The 23,648-nt window shown below is 38.7% G+C and overlaps 1 protein-coding gene across 2 annotated transcripts in view; it reads right to left on the reverse strand.

Annotated features, from left to right (window-relative positions):
• Positions 1–10,491: 10,491 nt before the first annotated feature.
• Positions 10,492–23,648, reverse strand: part of BCAP29 (B cell receptor associated protein 29) — a 38,622-nt gene continuing 25,465 nt past the window's right edge. For both annotated transcript variants that reach the window (XM_045565453.1, XM_045565454.1), the window contains exons 7-8: positions 14,969–15,069; positions 10,492–10,829 (exon numbers count right to left, since the gene is read on the reverse strand). In XM_045565453.1, coding sequence (XP_045421409.1) covers positions 10,794–10,829; positions 14,969–15,069 — 137 coding nt within the window. In that variant the 3' untranslated portion in view covers positions 10,492–10,793. The remainder of the gene's footprint in view (positions 10,830–14,968; positions 15,070–23,648) is intronic.

Raw genomic sequence — 23,648 nt, forward strand, 5'->3', positions numbered from 1 at the left:
AGGTGATGAGGGCTTTTCCCCTTGGGATTAGGTGTCCTTATGAAAGGACTTGGTGGAGGGAGTTCGACCCTTTTTGCCCTTCTGCTTTCTGCCATGTGAGGACACAGCACTCCTCCCCTCTGGGGAATGCAGCATTCAAGGTGCTATCTTGGAAGCAGAGAACAGCCCTCATCAGACAACTGAACCTGCCAGCCCCTTGATCTTGAACTTCCCAGCCTCCAGAACCATGAGAAAATAAATTTATGTGCTTTATAAATGACTCAGTCTCAGCTATTTTGTTATAGCAACACAAATGGACTAAGACATTCTATTTTCAGGCATCATGCTGGGGGTTTAGTGGGCCCTCCTTCTGTTTTTTTCCTAAGGGCTCGTTTTTATTTTCTGAAAATTTTTTTTTATAGTTTCCAATTCTGACTTCATGAGTGCATTGAAATAAGAATTCATGACCTCTCTGAAGACATTGAGAGTTTTGTTATCCTTCTTCCTGTATACTTTCTATTTTCACTACATTTTTTTTTCTGCTCAGGTTTTTCTCAGATCTCTTTGTGCTTGATTGCCTCCTCATATTTAAAAGTGGGGGCCTCAAGAGCTGCCTGGAAGCTCTGAGTGAGTGGGTGAGGCTTGTTCATGGTGAGATTTCCTGTTTGTTAAGCTAGGCTGGTCTTTTTTAGGGGAATCCCTGATGTCAACATCCATGTGAGTATCTTTAGGTCTTTCCTCTTGGGTCTGAAAGATTCCCACATAAAAAAGACTCATTTGGTGTTCTGTCTGGAAGTAAAGAACTGGCTGCCATCATTCTGGGTTGAGGAAGAAGTTCTACATTTAGTATGCATCATTTACTTAATCCTTCTTTTTTTTGTTTTTTTATTTAATTAATTAATTTCTTTAAAGACAGGGTCTTAGTCTGTTGCCCAGGCTAGAGTGCAGTGGTGTGATCAGAGCTCACTGCAGCCTCAGACTCCTGGGTTCAAGCAATCCTCCTGTCTCAGCCTCCTGAGGAGCTCGGACTACAGGTATGCTACCATGCCTGGCTAATTTATTAAGTTTTTTTTGTAGAGATAGGGTATTGCTATGTTGCTCAGGCTAGTCTTGAACTCCTGGCCTCAAGCGATCTTCCTGCCTTGGCCTCTCAAAGTGCTAGGATTACAGGTGTGAGCCATCACACCCAGCCCTGTTTTTCATTTATTAAAACAGAAACTCTGATTTACCCTCTTCAAAGAGGAAACCTGTCTTCTGCTTGGGTGAGAGAAAGCAATCATCCAACAGCTTGGGGGAAGAGAGGAACATGTAGGAGTCAAACTACTTCACAAACAATTTTCAACCAAACTTCTTTATTCCAGCACACCCTTGCCCCTCTCTTCCAGGAGTAGGGGGCCATTAATGCTTGAGCCTTGATTACTTGGTGGTTTAAATTGATTTGGCAGCTGGGTGTGGTAGCTCATGCCTGTAATCCCAGCACTTTGGGAGGCTGAAATTGGAGGATTGTTTGAGGTCAGTAGTTGGAGACCAGCCTGGACAATATAGTGAGACCCCTGTCTCTACAAAACATTTTTAAAAATTAGCTAGGAATGGTGGTGCATGCTTGTAGTCCTACCTACTTTTGGGAGGCTGAGATGGGAGCATCACTTGAGCCCAGGAGTTCGAGGTTACAGTGAGCTATGATTATGCCACTGCACTCCAGTCTGGGCTACAGAGCAAGACCCTATCTCCAAAATAAGTAAATAAGTAAATAAATTTACTTGGTTCTTGGCTTTCCCCAAGAGGAAAGAGAATTCAATTTTTCATCAGTTCTTCTAATTCAGCACCACTTTTTCATCTATTTTGCAGCTTTCAAAAAGTTGGTGCCATTTCTTCTTATGTTTACTTTATCCTTGTAGGTTTATGTCTTTAAAAAGTTCCTTTACTGTACTACAGTTTAAATGCAATTTAGAAGAGAGTGAAAGTATGTGTTCAATCAGCCATCTTTTTGTAATTCTGCTTTCTTTAGGCTGTATTTTCTAGTGTTTGGAAATTTTCTGCAGCTGTCTTCATCTGGAAAAACCAAAGGCAGCAGACTCTGGGCATGCTGAGCTGGGAGTACTTGCTCCCTTTCAATCCTGAAATGTAGAACTGTGCCTCTGCTTCCCTCACAGATCGTCCCGCTAAAAATAAAAATTCTCCAAATCAAGAATCAAGAAAAAGTTCTGGGAATCTGATTGCAAAAAGCACTTTCAAAAGTATTTAGCATTCAAATAACTTACCCCTGTGGTAGACAGAATAACGGTCTCCCAAAGATATCCACGTTCTAATCCCCAGAACCTGTGAGTATGTTAAGTTACGTAGCAAAGGGGAATTAAGGTAGCAGATGGAATTAAGGTAGCTAATCAGCTGACTCAAAGGTAGGAAGATTATTCTGGATTATCTGTATGGGCCTAATGCAACCAGAAGTTTCCTTAAATGTGGAAAAGGGAGACAGAAGAGTCAGTGTCAGAGTGATAGATGTTACAAAGACTTGACCATCCCTTGCTGGCTTTGAAGATGGAAGGGGACCACAAGCCACGGAATGCAGGTAGCCTCTAGAAGCTGGAAAATGTTCCCAAAGGAATCAGCTCTGCTGACACTTTGACTCTAGCCCAGTAAGACTGCTTTTGAACTTCTGACTTCTAGAACTATAAAAAATTTATGTTGCTTTGAGCCATGAAGTTTGTGGTATTATGTGACAGCACTAATAGGAAACAAGTATACTCAGTATAAATTTAAAAAATGGTAATTCATATTACTTTAAAATTTGATTGCCAAGGAGAATAGAGCAAGGCAAAAATATGAAATAAAATAACAAAATTTGAGATTTTCAGCAAGTTGATTACATTAATGTTGCTCTCCCATTCCTTATCTAGAGAAAGATTTATATAGAAGTAATGAAGGTTAAGCTTCAGGGCTGTTGATACACAGGTCCTTTTGAACACTGGAGTAGTAGAGTGTTCTAGGTAGAAAGGAGAAGCCAGGTTGCAAACAGGAAGCATTCCTGATAAATTGCTCCAAGAGATCTTGGAAGAGATGGATCTGAATCTCCAAAGTTCCAGTGATTTCTTGGGATATCTGTTCTTATTCTGAATAAATCCTCACATTCATACCTAATATTATTTGGGTAATTTGGTATTGTTTTTCTTATAGAGAACTTCCCAAATTATACCTGCTCTAGGCCCCAAGAAACCTAGATCCACTCCTGCCCTTGCCTTTTTTTAAAAAAGAGACTTAAAACATCATATATATTATTATTTTAATCATTGAGAAAGAAGAAAAATAGATACAGTTAAGGTTTGAGTGGCTAATGAAACACCCCAGACCTAGCCCCTTTCACAATATCAAATCTGCACTATTAGCAGTGCCTGGAGTACGCACTTTTTTTTTTTTTTTTTCAGACAGAGTCTCTCTCTGTTGACCCAGCTAGAGTGCAGTGGCATCAGCCTAGCTCACAGCAACCTCAAAGTCCTGGACTTAAGTGATCCTCCTGCCTCAGCCTCCCGAGTAGCGGAGACTATAGACACATGGCACTGTGCCCGGTAATTTTTCTATTTTTGGTAGAGACAGGGTTTGACTCTTGTTCAGGCTGGTCTCAAACTCCTGGCCTCAAATGATCCTCCTGCCTCGGCCTCCCAGAGTGCTAGTATTACAGGTATGAGCCACTGCACTTGGCCAGGACTTAATATTTTAAGAAGGTTGATCAAAATTGTATCTGATCTTGTTGTAATCTTAAGACAATAGGGCACACTCTAAAGACAGGGAATGGGAAGACTCATCTAAAAGAATCTGACACCCTAGAATTGAACTGAATTCAATCCGAATAAACAGACATCTATCGCATACCTGCTTGAGTCAGGCACCGTGCCTTGTCTGAGGAGGGACAACAGGGCACCGGCTGCCATGGTTGCTAGGAGAAGTCATCCTAAACTGCCTCACAGTCCCACCACAGTACATCTTCAATCCATAGAACTAGGAGGTCCACATTTTTCCCACAGTTGTTTTTTACTGTGGTAAAATACACATAACATTTTACCATCTTAACCATTTTTAAGTGTACATTTCAGTGGTATTAAGTATATTCATATTGTTGTCCAGTACTCTTTGCACTTCTAAGACTTACTTTTAAATTTTTTCAGATTATCTTTTTTTTTCTTTAATGGAGGCAATTTACCAGTGGGCACAAGTTTTTTCATAATATTCAGAGCAGCTTACCACCAGAAATGGTTAAAAGTTCTTTATGTGTATTCACTCATCTAATCCAGTCAGCAAGTCCTTTAAGTAGAGTCTTAATCACTTCAAAGATGAAGAAACTGGGATTCAGAATGGGTCATACATAAGGGAGATGGGATTTGAATGCAGGGAGTCTTTGCATGTAACCACTGTACTCTACTGCTTCTACAGCATCTTCAGCCAACAGATTCTCATTAAATGTCAATGACAAGGGATAAGTTAAACCCACTGTATCATAGGACAAAGGGTCTCATCTGCCTTTTCTGCTCACACATCCTGGTTGGTTACCATGACACAGCCTCATCACTAACACTGGTTGCTTGAGTCAGCAATTCTCAGTGGCAGTGGTAGTGGACAGGGCATATGAAAAAAACCCTGACCCCTCACGTAATGTTTATACGACCTATTAGAGGTAGTTTGTAGAATCCTGTTGTAGAAGAATATTTATTGATGTGTGGGAAAGAAAGCAAGTCACAAAACAGTATATGTAAAAAATGAGTATAATCTCATTTTGTAAATATTTGTGTGTGTATATATGTAAGAAAATTAACCAAGCTATTTTTTTCTTTAACTTCTACACTTTCTACAATATGTATCAGTTTTGTTTCAAGAGAAAAAAAAAATCAACAAAGTTAAAAACTTTTCAGAGGCTGGGCGTGGTGGCTCATGCCTGTAATCCTAGCACTCTGGGAGGCTGAGGCGGGAGAATAGCTCGAGGTCAGGAGTTCGAGACCAGCCTCAGCAAGAGTGAGACCCCTCTCTACTAAAAATAGAAAGAAATTAGCTGGACAACTAAAAATATATACAAAAAATTAGCCAGGCATGGTGGCACATGCCTGTAGTCCCAGCTACTTGGGAGGCTGAGGCAGGAGGATTGCTTGAGCCCAGGAGTTTGAGGTTGCTGTGGGCTAGGCTGATGCCATGGCACTCTAGTCTGGGCAACAGAGTGACACTCTGTCTCCAAAAAAAAAAAAAAAAACTTTCAGAAAGCAAACCTCCTTGGAGGGTTATTCCAGGAAGCCCTTGGTTGACAAGTGGCACTCTAGGAGTCTCATGTGCTCCAGGAAATTGGCAGCCCTTTGGAGAGACAGACATTCCTTACCATGGGTGGTACTTCAGGGAGAACAAAGGTTTCTGCAGAAGCAATAGACTTTCTGGAGAAGCCTGGCTAACCAGGAAGACCACCTGGTTCAAGGGGCAAAGCCAACACCTCAAACACATTCTTTGCTCAAATTTGAGAAAAGGTCTGATCACCAAGAACATATGCTATCTTTTTATACATAATGTAACTGAATGCTCTTGTGTTTGCTCTTATAGTGTACATCACACTAAAGACGAGGAAGAAGAGACTTGTAAATGCTCATGGTGTGATCTGCCTAGATATTGCAGAAGCACATTGCATGATGCTGCTTAAGTAATAATGGTCAAGTCAAATATAAAAAGTTGAACATGCAGAGATAGTAGAGGATATAATTTTTAATCAAGATTCCAACATAATAGGCAAGATACAAAGACTGATGGTTTTGTGCCACATAGAGCAAACATATTTATGGCTTTTTATTCCTCTGTAGGATACTAAGAGAGATAATGCATTGAAGATACCTGGTGTCATTTATTTATTCAACAGCTTATTGAGCAGCAATTCAGGACAGGTGTGGTGCTCTGTGATGCCAGCGACACAGCCTCCTCCTTGTTGCTCCACTTTGCTCAGGATCTAAGATGGCAGTGTCTACGCTTCAAGCAGCAGGACAGAGGAAGAATAAGAGAAATTGCCACCACATGAAATTCCTACCTATTTCCACCTATGTGCAAGGAGCTGGGAAATGTCTTTATGCTTGGCACCTCTGTGTAAAAAATTTGGGACATCTATTGCCACAGATGAATGAAAGCATAGCTATTGAGGGACAGCTAGTACCTTTGCCACAAGCATCTATTGCAGGATGTCTCAACCTTGGCAACACTGATGTTTTGGGTCAGATAATCGTTTGTTGTGGCTGGCTATCCTCTGCATTGCAGAATGGGTTTAGCAGCATCCCTGGCCTTTACCCACTAGTAGCATGCCAGTACTTGTGACAACCAAAATGTCTCTAGACACTGCTCAATGTTCCTTGAGCAGTGTTCTCCACTCCCTGTTAATGAACCTCTGATCTACTGCGTGCAGGAACTGTGTTAATCACTGGGAAGGAGCCAAAACCAACCATAAACAAGATGATTACAGACAAGTGATAAATGCTATGATGAAAATAAAATAGGGTAAGAAGACAGAGAGGCCTGGGATGCAGCACTTACTATGTATGCAAAAATCCTGATGGGGAAAGATCTTGCCTTGTTCTAAGAAGAATCAGAATGCAGGTGTATCATGATCCATATCCCAGGGGAAAAAGGAAGAATGCAAGTGTGGATGGCAGGCAGGTGGTCAGAGGTGAGGCTGGAAAGTAGGCGGGAGCATGGTGAGGTCTTGGGGCTTTGATCTCAAGTGCAATGGGAAATAATTGGGAGACTCTGAGCAGGAATAATATGACCTATGCATTTTTTAAAAAATCAGGTATATTATATGTATATGAGAGAGAGTTAAGAGAATCTTGTCCTCCTGAGTAGTTGGGCAAACCATCATGCCTGGCTAATTTTAAAAAAACCTTTTTTTTGTAGAGAAAGGGGTCTTGCTATGTTGCCCAGACTGATCTGGAACTCCTGGCCTCAGGCAATCCTCCTGCCTCACCCTCCCAAAGTGCTGGGATTACAGGCTTGAACCACCATGCCCAGCCTGTAAATTTCTTCTTATGGTTCTGGAGGGCAGAAGTCCAATATCAGTTTCAGAGTGTCTGCGGGGCCATGCTCCTGCCAGAGGCTCTAGGGAAGAGTCTGTTCCTTGCCTCTTCCAGCTTCTGGTGGCTGCCAGCATTCCTTTGCTGTGGCTTCATCACCCCATTCTCTGCCTCTGTGGTCACACTGCCTTCTCCTCTGCTATGTGGTAGTATCTTCCTCAGCCTCTTTCTATAAGAATACTTGTGACTGCATTTAGGGCCCATCCAGATTACCCAGGATAATCTCTCCATCTCGAGATCCTTAACTTAATCACATCCTTTACCATAGAAGGCAATATTCCCAGGTTCCAGGGATATCTTTTGGGAGGCCATAATTCAGCCTACCACAGTTCCTGAAGTGTCTGAAATCACTTCTGGTTATAGAAGGAGGGACTAATAAAGTCACATGTTTAGATATCAAGGTGGAAAGCAACACTGTGAAAGTAATTTAAAAAATTCCATTTAGTAAATTAAATGTTAGAAAAAAGAAAAATAAAATAGAACTTTCAAAAGTGTATTTTCAAGATTTCTAGGAAAAGTAGGCTAAGGAAGCTAGGCTATGTGGACTCTAAACAAATCCTTCCACACATTAAAGTAAAAGCCAATGCTTAAAAGCACTGCTATCTTCACACAGTGTATAGTGGGCACAGTGTGTCACCTGTCAGAGGGCTGGGCATGGGCCGTTCAGCTGTGGTGGTTCACAGATGGGAGGGGTAGTGAGAAGGATAACAGGTGCAGTGCCTCCCAGCAGCTGTGGTTGGGAGGCCCAATGAGGAAGCAGAAGTGACACCACAGGAAAAGAGAGACGAGCACCAAGAACTCCAAGAATGGGTAAGATTTAGAGATCCAGGCAGGCTGGGGGCAACAGGACAATATCTCAGAAAGTAGTTAAACTTCAGGCTCTAGCTTGGAGTTCTGGGGCAGGACTACGTCACTGAAAGGAAATCCTAGATCCCAGAATACGGGGATAAATAGCCAAGAGAGGAACTTAAGCCCTAAGGAACAAGGCAGGAATCTAGATATCAGTACTGGGGTGCCAGACAGAGCTGAACAAGCAACAAAGATGACTCATGCGAAATTCTAGAGTGCAGCTGGAACTTCTTAAGAGCTACTTCCTAGACGCTAGAACTTCAAGGCAGATTTATAAGTAAGGGAGAAAGTCTGATAAAACTCTGGGTAATTCTAATGGAAAAAGGTAAGAATAAAATTCTTATGTTTGAATCCATAATATAGCCTAAGACATAATGAAGTCATTACTGACAATGGGAAGAAAAATAATTTAATATACAATATAACTAGATCCATGAGATACATATTTACTTATATGCTTTGCTAAACACCATCATTGGTAAGGAGAACAATAGGAAGAATCAACAAACATAGCTTGAGAGAAAGGTAGCTGGTAAAGGTCAGACTCTGGAGCCAAACTCCCTGGCTCAAACCCTGGCAAATACATGGCAATATCCTCTGTTTAGCAAATTATAGCTGGTCTCTGTGTGAAGACTAGAGTAATACCTGGGGAACCAGGATACCTGAATTCTAGACTCCAATCCTGGCTCTGAATCTAACTGCCCATGTTACCTTGGAAAAACTGCTCCAACTTGTGAGGCCTTAAGTTACACATCTGTAAAATTGAGAGGGTTAAAGTCTAAGAGCCCTTAAATGAAAACTTTAAAGTGCTCTTTTGGGAATCTTTCAAATCCTCATGCTCTTCAAATTGTACCCAGACTTTCTTCTTTCTATACAGTCTGAACAACTTTGAAAATCACTGTGTTATCTTAGTTTATACAGCAATCCTGATCTAAATTTTATTATTCCCATTTTGGAGATGAGGTAATAGAGGTCTACCATACTAAATAAGTGTTGAAGCTGGGATTAGATTTTTTTTCCTTTTTTTATCTTTTTTCAGACTTGAGCTGGTTTATATGGGACTAGATTTTATAGTTTGCCAAATTTTTTTTTTTTTTTGAGAGAAGTCTTGCTCTGTAGACCTGGGTAGAGTGCAGTTGCATCGTCATAACTCGTTGCAACCTCAAACTCCTGGGTTCAAGCAATCCTCCTGCCTCAGCACCCCCCTACGTAGCTGGGACTACAGGCGCACACCACCACACCCAGTTAATTTTTTCTATTTTTAGTAGAGACAGGGTCTCGCTCTTGCTCAGACTGGTCTGGAACTCCTGACCTCAAGCGATTTCCCCACCTTGGCCTCCCAGAGTGCTAGGATTTACAGGCATGAGCCACCTAAGTCGGCCTAGTTTGCCAATTTTAAAGCTGTGCATTTTCTACTTTCCTGTATGTTATTCTGACATTAGACTTGATTCCTGTAAAGTAGGCCAGGATCCCAAATTTTCAATATCTATATATTTATCTGTGTAGCTCTCACTTTGATATTTCTAAGTCTATGCTTTGAGCTATCATTTGTTCACTTCTATTTCAGCACTCCCTTTTCTTGTTATTTATGGTGTTGTCAGCCCATATGGTCTAACTCTCATTTCTTACTCCTGTTAAATGTCTCCTACGTGTCTGTTTTCTAGCAGTAACTCCTGACTTTTATCTCAAATAAAATTTTTATGTACTTGCTCATTTCATCTACTTTACGATGAAAAAATTAAATATGCATGAAGTTGGTGCTAAAATTATAATAAACAACAGAGGATGAAACAAAAACCAGAGAATTAAAAACTCCAGGAATTATTTTCCATTTTCTTTTATACTTAGGTCTTTATGAGAAAACGAAGATAATTTTCATGTCTAAACACTGAAACAACCTAAATCTTACCAATATTATAATCAGCACCACCTTCTAAAGGAAATTCTAAATGAATATTTGAATGGAAAAACAATATTTAATATTTAGCTTTCAGAATATAGAAACATCTCAGGAAAACTGTGTGACATGAGTGTATATTTGAGGTAATTTCGTGTAATTAGTTACTCCCACAACCATAGGAAACACTGCTTTTTGGATATGTTATACATTAACTTTTCAAGTTAAGCATTCCACATTGTTGTAAAATAAATTCAGTTCAGTGCTATGGCAGTTATGCAAATAGTTGTAAACTCTATTACTAGATAAACTTGAAAAGATAGAATGCTTATTAATTATGTGTTATTAACACAATGTCGAACCAGTGCAACAGGTGCAGAAGCATAGTAACAAAAATATAATTATCAATATAGCTGTCTTGTTAGAGTAAACCATAGTATCATCAGGCTTAAGAAAAACTAAGGTCATTGTTTGTTCTTTCTGACTCTTTCCTATAAATACAGTGGCTAATTTTGATCAGTTATCCTTATTTACTCTGTGAACAAATTTGCTGATACTCAACAATATTTTCAAACACATAATAATCTGATTAAATAGACCATTATTATTATTGAAAACTCATCAAAGCTTTCAAGGCTATGAATGGTTTCATGCAACTTAAAAAATCTAATTTTTGAAGTAACTGGCTAATGAATTTTTCCTTTGATTGGTAAATAGCCACCATACACCAATGTTGTTATCAATATGTAAATATGGTATTTAACATGCTTATATTTTTCTTAAGAGCTGCAAAAAAGACTTTGCAATATATCTGAAACCATCAAATATTTTGATAATGCCATTACGATATAACCTATGTGTGGCATTAAAAAAAATTACTGAACAGTCATAGTGCATTTTTCGGAACTGAATTTTAAATTTTCTAGAGACTAACATGATAACAAATTTGTCATCTTGACACGATGTATCACAATCTTCTTTTATAACACTCACAGGCCTTTCTTATTGCCTTTTTCTAAACGATCCTGTAAGAAAAAATGTGACATATAGTACAGCAATGAGTGAGAACCAGATTCATAGATATGACAAAGACTTTTAAAAACCATTGTCTCTTCCATTATAATTATGAGAATAATCAAATGTGAACGAAAGGACTGAGAAAGTCTCAAATTTAAAAAACTATAAAATTTGTGCTTTTTATTTAGAGGGGAAAAATAACACTGATAAGTTCATTTTTTTTCTGCCTTAATTTATTTTGCTTTTGTTCCACAAGTTACACCTTGAAAATATAATTTATAAAATTCCCCTATTGCAAACCCAATTAAGATCTTTGGCAAGGAAAGAATGAAGGGAAGCAAAAAACCCATTGGGATGGCTTTTGTGTTTTCTTTCTCCTACAGATATTTATTTGCCAATAGATTTGACTTTTCAAGTTATATTCTGCTGATTATGTTACAAAGATGACTTAACATGACATTTAAAACTGAAGGAAAATGGAATAGAAATTAACCTTAAGAGATCACTTGCACTAAGAAAGTAAATGTCTACATTAAGAAAAAAAAAAAAATCCCATAAAATGGAGTTGCAGAATGTTACTGCTTATACAGGAAGTTCATCAAGCTCTTGTTCAGACTGAGCATTATTAATCCTTTCAGAGCAACTCTAATAACATTAAGCAACCAAAGATTAGAGGAGGTATTCCAAATGATAACGTACTACTTCCACAAAATTATATGTATCTGACATCTTTTGATAAAAATTAAAGCTTTAATGAAGCTGCTCTTATGGACACGTTCTTTAATTAAAGGTGATTTTCCAAAATGAAACTTAAACTTTGGCAGGTGCTGATGGGTTTGTGCTTCCAACAAGCCCTTGTTCTGTTTTTTCTTTTTTTAGAAGAGAGCCAGGACAAATAAGGAAAGGCAAAGATGACATGTTTTGAAGGGACTGTTTTCTAATATTTATTTAGTGCCTATAACAGGGAGGGGATCAGATGGGGAAATCCAAACCAACTGAAAAGATGCAAAGTAGGATCTGTTTACAGTAAAGAAACCAGCTTTTCCCTGTTTAACTTTTGTTCCCTTAGTATTTTAACAGTCCTTTGTTTTATGATTGTTTCACTGAAAGTACGCCAACCATGTAAAATTGAGAAAGCTCATATGTCTTCCAAAGAACTTTAGGATATAATGCAATTACTAAGGTTGATTTGACAGCAGAAGTAAAATTCATGAGGACAATTTGATATAGCTTTTTACTGTAGCTGGTCTTTTGCTTCTCAAGCAGAGTTCAGAAAGTGGTAAACATTAAAGTTCAAGAGTTACTTTTAAGAAAACGGTTCTTATTTAATGACACCTAAATGTCAGAACCTTATATAAGTGGTTCTCATGCTGGACAATGGTGGGGGCAGGTAGGTAGATGGGAAAAAATGTAATCAATCAAGACATAACTAATAGCATTTTGTGGCTGTATAGAGCTTTTCTTGATTAAAAATATTTGAAGTGCTTTCTTACACACGATCTGGTTTAATACTTATCGCCCTCATTTAAGTAACGAAATAGCTGAGGTGCATGGATGGCAAATGAGTCACCTATGAGTTACAGAACTGGCAAACTGTGGAGCTGAGAATTTTTCCCCTCTTCAAACAGAGATATTTATTACAGGGAGTTTGTTTTACAGGTGACAAGGGAGTAGACACACCAAACAGGGTGGGGTAAGGCACCTCAGAAAGCCACCAGCACTCCTTGGGCTTGAGGGACAAGGGAGGATATGGTTCCCAGGAGCGAGGGCCAATAGGTAGGAGCTGCCTGGTGGGAACTGGGACCATGGAGGGAAGGAACTGGAGCCATGAAGGAGAAGGCACTTAAAGCAGAGGGTAAGAGAAATCCCTGGCTTTCCCCTTCCTCCTGCCTTCAGTCTTCTACTAGGGCCTCCAATTGGCTAAACCTGCCCAGAAGTCCAAGAACAAGGTAGCCTGGGAGATGAACCTCCCTGAGATACAGAGTGGAGCAGCAGTGGGAGGAGAATGGATGCAAGAATACACAGTCCAATGACCAGCACAGGCTGAAGAACATAGTGATTTAGGATGGAGTTTCTGGAGAAAGATTTCCTGACTTTGAATGTTATCTCTTTCTAGTTCAGTGACTTCGAGTAAATTATATATCATCTCTGGATCTCAGTTTCCTCATCCACAAAATAGGGATATTAAAACATTTTAACTTAGTGGGTTGTCATGGAGAGTAAACACGTTCTTTTCCAAAGAAACAAGTACAACAACTATTTTCTTGGGAAAGAATTGCTCATAAAAGCTTTCTACATCCTTTGCCAAGAATGCAGAAGCTCTAAGCTGAAGGTAGCTTTTTTAGGGGAAGGAAATGGTTAAGGGAATCTCACTGTTACATATATTTTTCAGGATTAAGAGAACCATTAGCTATTACCACAAGGGAGACATTCAGCAATGGACACTGGCTCTAAGAAATTGAGTGCACATTTTCGGTTTTCCTTTTTCCATTCAAAACATTTCTGACACCATGGCACAGTCCACTGGTGTGGATATTTATCCCAGTTGAGTACACCCTGACCTCAAAAATAGGGGGAAAATGTTTTCAGACAAGAGGCCTCTGAGGTGACTTATTCACTTCCCATGGTGGATCTTGAAAGATGTCATGGAGTAATTCTTATTGTGCCCTGATGAGGTGAGCAATTTCAGGATCTCTATTTTGGAAATGGGGAGGGGTGGTCTTGCTGAAAATCTAACTACCTACCCCAGACCATGCAAACTGAACCCTCGGTGTCCTGGGATTGGAGCACATAGGTATCCACGCTTCTCCGGGATGCCCTTTTTCTTGCTATTGTCAAAGTAGGCTAGTTAATTCAAACACACAAACCTACTGGGACTATCAGATTACAAAGTTGCTTTGGACTGCTTCCTGACTGGCTCTAAATCAAGGGTCAAAGTGGCTGGTTCAAAATAAGTCATTCTTTCAGTAAAACTTTTACAGAGTAAGTAATACTGATGATGATGATTAATAATTATGATAATAGCTGTCACTTCTTGAGTGTTTACTACTAGCCAGGCTTAGTACTAAGCAGTCTACACATTTTATTTAGTCGTACCAACAATCCAGTGAGCCAGCCATTATTATTATTCAGATTTTACAGATGAAACAAGTGAGCCCTAGAGGGATGATGTAATCTGCTTAAGACAAAAAGCTAGCATGAGACCAGGTATAGGTATTCCAGGTATGTCTGATTCCAACGTCTATAAGTATAGTGCCTGCTTGCCTCGTGCCAGGCATGGTGTTGGACCCTGGAGATGCAATGACCACTAACATGCAGGGAAGTGAGTACAGTAAGACAAAGAGCTGTACTTGGTAAAAAGCCCCGACTGAAAGCCAAAAAGGCTGCCAAATTATGAGGACTAAGCCCAGCTTGTCTGTCTTGGGAAGAACTGGGAGGGAACACCAGGGCTGCCTCTGGAATTGTCTCCCCCAAGTCTCCACACACCAAGCAAAGTGTGGCTGGGATATCAATTCAGGTTAGTGGCTGGCAGCAGAAAAGATGAGGGAAAGACAAGCCCAACATGGATCAACGTTTGGAACCTACTCTTGCAGAACTAGAGAAGAAGAGAAAGAAAAACTATGGCCCAGATCTGACTTTGTGGCTTTAACAATACATTTTTTTTTTCCCATTTCCATCTTGCTAATCAACTTCTGGAGGTAAATCACATATTTGAATGCTATAGTCTTTGCCCTAAGATGTCTAAAACACTGGAACAGAAGGCGTAGTGGGATGTGGCACTTGAATTTTTGGCCTCATTTTGGCACAAATATAGCAAACATTCCAAATAGCAAAACTCAATTTTTCTAGAACCAGTATCTTTTTCAATGCTGCTGGTTTTGTGGCTCAATGCTTTGGCTTAATCCTTCACCAAATCTGGAATGCTGTGAGTTAGCATGTCAGCAATTCCTTATATTATGATTACCTTGTATTTTCCTGCAACGTCCTAATCTTTACCTTCTAGGTAAAAATATGGCTTCTTTAATCATTCAACAAAGCCAGGATTAAAGCACATCCTCTTGATTAGGGAAGGGCAACTAGCCCAAATAGATTACTTAGGTAACTGCTACTTCAAAAAATGTAGGCCCTTAAAGTACACGTCACCCACCTGAAGCTGAGAATGTTCTCTCAGGAGTCGATCATATTCTTTAGAAAGTCTCTCTGATTGCATCTTCATTATCACCACATCATTTTGTGCCTTAGAAAGGGCTAGAAAATATTGAATTGAGTTTTATTTTTATTTTGAAATAATTTCAAATTTACAGAAAAGTTGCAAGACTTAATAGAGAACTCTTATGTAGTCTACCCAAATTCACTGTTAATGTTTTGCTACATTTGTTATCATATTCTCTCTTCACACACAGGATTATTTTCCTAAATCATTTGAGAGTAAGTTGGAGACATAGTACCTCTTTACACTTTAATACATCATTGTGTATTTCCCAAGAACAAAATATTCTCTAACATAACCCCAGTATACTTAATATAACCATTCATATTCTAATTTTGGGACTTGTCCAAATTATGTCCTCTTTAGCATTTTTTTTTTTTCACTTCTAGTCCAGGATACAGACCTGGATCACATATTGCATTTAGTTGTGATATCTCTTTAGTTTCCTATAATCTAGAATAGTTCCTTATCCTTCCCGTAGCCTTCCTCTCTCCATCTTTCATGACATTGACATTTTTAAGAATTAGGCTACTTTTAAAATAAAATATTCTTCATTTTGGTTTTGGCTGATGTTTTCCTCATGATTAAATTCAGGTCATGTATCCCACTTACATATGAATATAAGTGATGTTGAATGCTTCTCAGGGTATCCAGAGGCCCACCACATCCAACACCCCTCACTGTTTTTCCATTGTATAGTTACTGTTTTATCCCTTGTACTAAAGAAGCAATATATGGGAAGACAATTTAGACTATGCAAACATCCTGCCCCTTAAGATGATGACACACAAAAATGACTATACATTGGCTTTTGTCTAACAAGGAGCTACAGTCATAAGTCAGCAGATTCATGTCCTTAGACAGAAGTAAAAAAAGAAAATATATATGACAACATATTGTGAAGAAGATAGTAATCAGCAAAATATGTAGAAGGGAAGAGTAGTACAAAATGAGTTAGAAAAATTTGTTGTCATACTTGAAAATTTTCTCTTATGTAGTGCTTTCAGAAATCATTTTTCCAAAATCTGGGAATCCTGAACTGACTCTACTTAGAATTCTGTATATGTAGCCTTTAGAAGTTCTATATTTGTAAATCTTTTAGGGTAGGAGTTTTAGGGAAGAAGGTGGGATTTATAAATTTAAAAGTTACTTTTTTGACATGGAAATAAAATTATAGGTTTTATTTATTAACAATCTTTCCTCTTGAGAAGCCATCAGATGGGCGTTTTTATATAAATATATAAGCTGCTATCAACTAAAGTACTTTTTGTATCAGTACTTTCTAGATTGTTGTTAAACTTTGTGTTGTTCTGTATCTACATTGTCAACATGGTAGCCACTACCTACATGTGGCTACTGAGTACTTTAAGTGTGGCTACTACAAGTGAAGAACTAAATTTTAAATTTTATTTAATTTTACTTAAATTTCAATTTGAATAGCCACATGCAGTTAGTGGCTAGCCATACTGGACAACACAGCTCTATAATTTCCTTCATGTTCCTTCCTTTCCTCCTCCATTTAGACCTATCATTCTAAGTTAGGTATTAAAGACTGATTTTGACAAATTTAATATGATGTCATTTGGTAAAGCTATGAGTTAGGTATGGAAGACATTTTTGATGATGGTTAGATTTCAATGAAACTACAACCACAATATAAAGAGTTATATATTAATTTTCAATTTGAGTTCTGCAAAGCATTTCCTAGACGCTACTTGAAAATATGAAGCACCATTGGTGTTATCTTCAGGACTTACCAAAAATGTTTAAGAGCCTGGCTTTCTGGTATATAAAAATAGCAAAGTGGATTCCACAACCAATAACGCCTGACTAGCCTACAACAGTGGTTTTAAGAATGTTGGTGTTATAGTCTGAATGCTGTGTTCCCCCCAAATTCATATGTTGAAACCTAACCACCAATGTGATGGCATTAGGAGGTAGGGATGGGAGGTGATTAGGCCATGAGGGCAGAGCCCTCATGATTGGGATTCGTGCCCTAATAAAAGGCCTCAGAGAGCTGACTTCCTGCATCTATCATGTGAAGACACACAGTGAGATAGATGGTGCCATCTGTGAACCAGGAAACGGGCCCTCATTAGACACTTCATTTGCTTGTGCCTTGATCTCTGACTTCCCAGCCTATAGAACCATGAGAAATAAATTTATGTTGTTTATAAGCTAGTCAGTCTATGTTGCTTTGCTATAGCAGCCCGAAGGTACTAAGACAGCTGGTCAGGAACTTGTATTGAACATGGGTTTGTCTTAATGTTAAAAAATGATTTATACTTAAATTTCTGATATGCATAAATTACTTAAGGAATTTAATACATCATAGATATCAACTCATTAGTTCCTTATTAAAAGAAGCTAGAAAACCACTTGTACAGCCTATCCAGGAGTTTCTTCTGATTATTACTGGTATGAAGCTGTAACAAAACAAATGCAGGCAAATACTGTGTTTTTCTGCTACTTATGAAGCCAACATATGAATTGTGCTTCTTATTTTGTTTTGTATTTCAGTGGATATTAATAAACCTAATGATTACTGTCTTATGAATTCACTCCAATTAGGGGAGGCTGTTGTAGCCTAGAAGCCTCTTGGACTGTTTCCCAGTCCTTTCTCTCTTGTTTTATAAAAATTACAATATTGTGTTTTGGATGCCTTCCACCTCCTTCTGGAACTGCATCTGTAACTAAGAGATTATATAAACTTGTTATCTGACACGTGAATATGCTTGTTTTATTTTGAGCCATATTATTTTGAAAACAACATACATAGGGAAAACATTATTGGACAAGGGGACGTTAGGTGATACATCTAATTTGCTATTTCAATTTTCTTATCTGCAAAAATGGGTTGCTATCACTTGCCAGTGGCTTTATGGAAATGCTGAGATATTTCCTGAGAACACTGGCCACATTCAATCAGAGGCTAGGTTATGCCCCAGGTTATGTTCCAATAGGAACTTTTAAAGACATATGCATAATTTATTAATATATAATAGAAAATAACACCAATTAATGTTACAGTGATACATAGTAAGCTAAAATATACAAAATTTCTATGTAAAATGACAAATAAGGCCAAAATATTTGTTTTCCCAAGTGCCAAACTTATATTTATGGAGCTATTTGTACAACGGGAGGAGCTGGTGAGATTAATGCACTGTGTTAATGTACTGTATCACTGTGATTTCTACCAGAGATAACAGACACCACCAGCTAAACGCTGCCAGGAAATGGAAGAGAAACTTTGAGGCATTGGCACGGTAGCTAAAGTTGGACTGTTGTACAATAGCTGTAAGTACTGAGCCAGAGGAAAACATGTTTTATTTAAAAAATTTTCAGACAGCTAGTGTTGGTTTCTTTTCAGTTTATTTGTTCTGTTTTTGAGAACTCAAGAGTGTAATATACCAGAGCAATTCAGTACTTAATCCTCACATGTACTATGCCTTTGCCAGTGATCAATTATTGATCTGTTAACCTTCAATAATGCTTCCAAGATACTTTGAAAGTAGACACACAAACTTCTGTTCAGTAAGGCATATGAATTTGTGGGTTGAATTATATTATAGGTTACATTTTGTATATGCCTATATTGTAGGGTCGTTATGTAGGGTCTATGGTCGATTCATCGCTTCAATCACCACCTACTCTCTCTTAACCTCGCATCCATCTGTTGATAAGGTCTGTTGATTCTACTTCCTTTATACATTTCCAAACTATCCCTGTGCTGCATCTCTGTGACCACTGTCCTCACCTCCAGCTTAGATTACTGAAGTGGACTGCTCATCTAGTTGCCTGGCTACCCTAATTCATCATACACAGTGCTGTCCAAGTGATTGGACACATGGACAAGTGCTGTCCAAACCCTCCACAGTGCCCCTGTTAGTATACAAACATGGCATATGAGGCTCTTCAGGATGGTTTCTAGACCGACTGCTCGCCTCTCTCTATTGCCTCTGTCTTATCATATGCTCCAGTTGCCTTGATTTCCTCACAGTACCTCAGCACGATATCTTTCAGTTACACACCGCTCATTTTGTTATAACATCTTGTTATTTCCCTTAGTCTCCCTGCCTCACTTATTCTCTCCAATTTCATCTGGCTAATGTTATCTTTCAAAATGGCAAGAAATTCTTCTTCATCTCCAGATGCTGGCTTCTGCTAGATTTCAAGCTCACCTTCACCACAGTACCTTTCATGTTGAGGGGCAACTATGTCTGTGCTAGACTGTGGACTAATCAAGAAACAGAGCTGTGTCATATCTCTCTGTCTGTGCACCCAGCATACTGCCTAGCACATGGCAGGTGCTTAAAATATGTTCCTTGAAGGAAAGAAGGAATGAATAAATAAAAAGTATAAGCTTTAAGCATCTGAAAAATTAACTTGTGTGGAACCAGTTCATCTCCTCAAAAACATAAATGTCAGCTGAACAATACAAAGTGTTACTTTAATCACCTGATGAGAATTTCGGTTGAAATAAGATAAAAACAACTATATCTTCAATCAAAAACCAAAATATTCAGGATAGCTGGAGCAAAGCAAACAGATCATTCTTGAAATATTTTGATGAAGATATACTCATATTTCAAATATCTCATGCTATTCTAGAATTGAAAACAAAATACAAATAGTATTACAGAATTCAGTTTGGTTGAAAAAAACCTAAAGCACTGATTTTAAGAATAGGGCAGAAAATATGCAAGATAGGCCAGGAGTATCTTGTAGCGCTAGTAAATAAGGAAGTGTTCCAAAAATGAAAACAAAAAAAATCTGCAGTGATGGGAATGTGTCACAGTGACACAGGAGCCAACTGAGAGTTTCCAATGGCCAAAGCTGGACAACTTGAACAACAAAATAAAGTAGTATTAAATTAAAACCCAAAGTATAGAATAAATAGCCATTAGTCCATACTGAAATAAATACATTAGTAAATAAAAGGGGGAGAACAGACAAAACAATGCAGAAGAATTCCAAATAATTTATATAGATACTCTATGCTCAAGGAGGCAGAGATTCCCCATTTTTTATAAGTGTGGGCTGTGAACAATCACTTTCTTCCAAAGATTACTACATGGAAAGAAGAGGGGAAAAAGTAACTTTAAAGTATCGAAACTTGACAAACACTATTTCAGCCACGTGATCAAGGTCAACATCAACAGTGATAAGTCATGTTAATAGTACTTTTGGCCGGGGGCGGTGGCTCACGCCTGTAATCCTAGCACTCTGGGAGGCCAAGGTGGGCGGATCGTTTGAGCTCAGGAGTTTGAGACCAGCCTGAGCAAGAGTGAGACCCCGTCTCTACTAAAAATAGAAAGAAATTATCTGGACAACTAAAATATATATATAGAAAAAATTAGCCGGGCATGGTGGTGCACGCCTGTAGTCCCAGCTACTCGGGAGGCTGAGGCAGTAGGATCTCTTAAGCCCAGGAGTTTGAGGTTCTGTGAGCTCTAGCCAGGGCAACAAACCGACACTCTGTCTCAAAAAAAAAAAAAAAAAAGAAAATCTGAAAAGCTATTATAGCCAAGAGGAATGTAAGGGGACATGATGATTGAATGTAGTGTGGTGTCCTGGATGAAATCCTGGAACAGAAGAAACACATTAGATGAAAACTAAGGAAATATGAATAAACTATGAACTTTAGTTAATAATAATGTATCAATATTGGTTCATTAATTATACAAAGGTACCATATTAATCTAAGACATCAATAATAAGGGAAACTGAATATGGCGAATATGGGAATTCTCTGTACTATCTTCCCTTTTTTCCTATAAATCAAAACTGTTCTAACATAAAAATGTTTATTTTTTAAAAAAGCATAAGGAAGCCAGGCATGGTGGCATGTGCCTGTAATCCCAGCTACTTCGGAGGCTGAGGTGGGAAGATTGCTTAAGGCCAGGAGTTTGAGACCAGCCTGGGCAACACAGTAAGACCTTGTCTTAAAAAAAATCAGATTCAGGTTTAAAAAAGCACAATGAGGAAAAAACCCAAATAAAACACTATGTTATACAGGACGAGATGCAATAAAATTCACTAGGCTATAAGTACCATCTAAGTAACTAAGAATCTATCAAAATGACCACTCAAATTCCTTTGTTTTAAATAAGTAAGAATATAATTAAAAATTTATTTTGTACAAAACTTTCTGATGTTTTAAAGTCATATATTATAATATTTTAGATGTATTTAAAAAAAACAAGAATCAAAGTGGTAATATTTTTAAAAGTCAGTGAGTAGGCAGTGAGAAGACAGATACAGGAAAAGCAGATATACCTAGTCAGGAAGTATAGACATTTCAAAAACATCTAAGTACAAGAAACTTCACTTCTATGTATACATCTTTTACATCTCACGTGAAGAAGGTTTAAGGTACTTAAGAGGACATTTGGGGGCAACATGATTACAAATATCTTAAAAATAGTTAAAATTAGGGTTCATAAAAATAGATTTATCACATATTATGGTCAAAATGCACAACACAAAGAAGGGCTGTGAGAATAAAGCTCCTTAACAACAGCAATGACAAACCTTTACTGTTTTCATCAAGAATATGAGGAAGGTAATTTTTCTCCTGATCTCATGGCTGAAAATCCATGAATATATACCAAAGATTCCTATTTTTCATGACCATAAAAGATGAAATTGTTACAGAAATGAAAACTACCCTTAAGACAAAGGTGTTATCCATTCATCTACCTGTTCAAGTTCAACAACTTATGGAATGTCTGCTATGCGTCAGGCATTTTTTTAAGGGCTGAGGATATAGTGAAAAGATAGCCAGGGTGTTTGCTCTTATCCTCTAGTGGAGAAAGAAGATACATGTGTAATAAAGAGACCAGCCAACAGTGCTGGTGCTCAGCGACATGTAGAAAGTTAAAATAGGGCGATAGGACAGAGAATGACCATGCAGCTATATCAGCTTGATTAGTCAGGAAAAGTTTCCCTACAGAGGTGGAATTTAAGCTAGTATCAGTTTCATCTGCTGAGAAGACCTAGAAATGATGACACCTCAGTAGCAGTGAGCACACCTAGGGGCCATGTCTTATTTTCTAAATACCATTCTCCACTTAAAGGAAATCACGGCTGATCAAGGACTAGGGGATGAAAAGTGTAAGATGAGCCTGGAACATTTTTCTATACCAGAAAGTGAGTGTTTGCAGGATAATGGGGGCATGACAAAGAACACAGGACCCAGCATCAAAAGACTCCCACTGGCCAAATCTGAGACAACTTGAATAATAAAATATAATGTTCATAATGGATTATAACCACTGAATACATGAATCAAACAGATAACTGGGGGAAAAGAGAAAGCTCCTCCTTACAATAGAATAGCATCTAACAAATACAGAAGGAATGAGGGGACCAGAAAATCCACCATTTGAAAAATCTCAAAATAATGAGAGAATGATATGAAAAGAGTGAGAGAAAAGGCTAAGGCAAACTTAAAATGTTACCATTTTGGGGAACTGAGTAAAGGGTATAGGGGAAATTGTTTTGTATTATTCTTGCATCTTTTCAGTGAGTTTGAAATTAGGTCTTAACAAAAAGTTAAAGAAAAAAAGAAATTTTGCTATGAAGTAAAGCAGAGAAATGGGGCAGTAACTGGAGAGGAATATTGTATGAGAGAAGTTTTTGGTTTTATTTTTTTGGATAGGAGATCCCAGAGGATGTCTGTAGGATGATAATAGAAAGTGAAAGGGTAACTGCAGAAACGAAGTCCTCTTTTTTTTTTTCTTTAAGACGGAGTCTCAGGCCGGGCGCGGTGGCTCACGCCTGTAATCCTAGCACTCTGGGAGGCTGAGGCGGGTGGATTGCTCGAGGTCAGGAGTTCGAGACCAGCCTGAGCAACAGCGAGACCCCATCTCTACTAAAAATAGAAAGAAATTATATGGCCAACTAAAAATCTATATAGAAAAAATTAGCCGGGCATGGTGGCGCATGCCTGTAGTCCCAGCTACTCGGGAGGCTGAGGCAGTAGGATCGCTTAAGCCGAGGAATCTGAGGTTGCTGTGAGCTAGGCTGATGCCATGGCACTCACTCTAGCCTGGGCAACAGAGCGAGACTCTGTCTCAAAAAAAAAAAAAAAAAAAAGACGGAGTCTTGCTCTGTTGCCCAGGCTGTAGAGCAGTGGCACTCTCACTGCAGTGAGAGTTCCAACTTACTGCAGCCCGGAACTCCTGGGCTCAAGCAATCCTCTTGCCTCAGCCTCCCTACTAGCTAGGACTACAGGCGTGCACCACCATGCTCAGCTAATTTTTAAAATTTTTTTGTAGATATGGGGTCTTGCTATGTTGCCCACACTGGTCTTGAACTCTGGGCCTCAAGCGATCCTCCCACCTCAGCCTCCTAAAGTGCTGGGATTACAGGTGTGAGCCACCACTTCCGGCTCAACAAAGCCTTTGAAGATAGTGGGGTTGGGATCCAAAGCACTAGAGGAAAGATTTAATCTGTTGTAACCCAAGGACAGGTGGGGCCTTTGAGCCCAGGTGGGGAGTGTGTGCAGGGGAGGATAGAAGTTTTGGTGGTGGAAAGATGAAGTTGTTATCTGATTAATACTTTGTGCTCAATGAACTAGGGTGGGTTCACAATATTGCTGTGAATGAGA

This window comes from Lemur catta, chromosome 11 (assembly GCF_020740605.2).
Source record: "Lemur catta isolate mLemCat1 chromosome 11, mLemCat1.pri, whole genome shotgun sequence".
NCBI lineage: Eukaryota > Metazoa > Chordata > Mammalia > Primates > Lemuridae > Lemur > Lemur catta.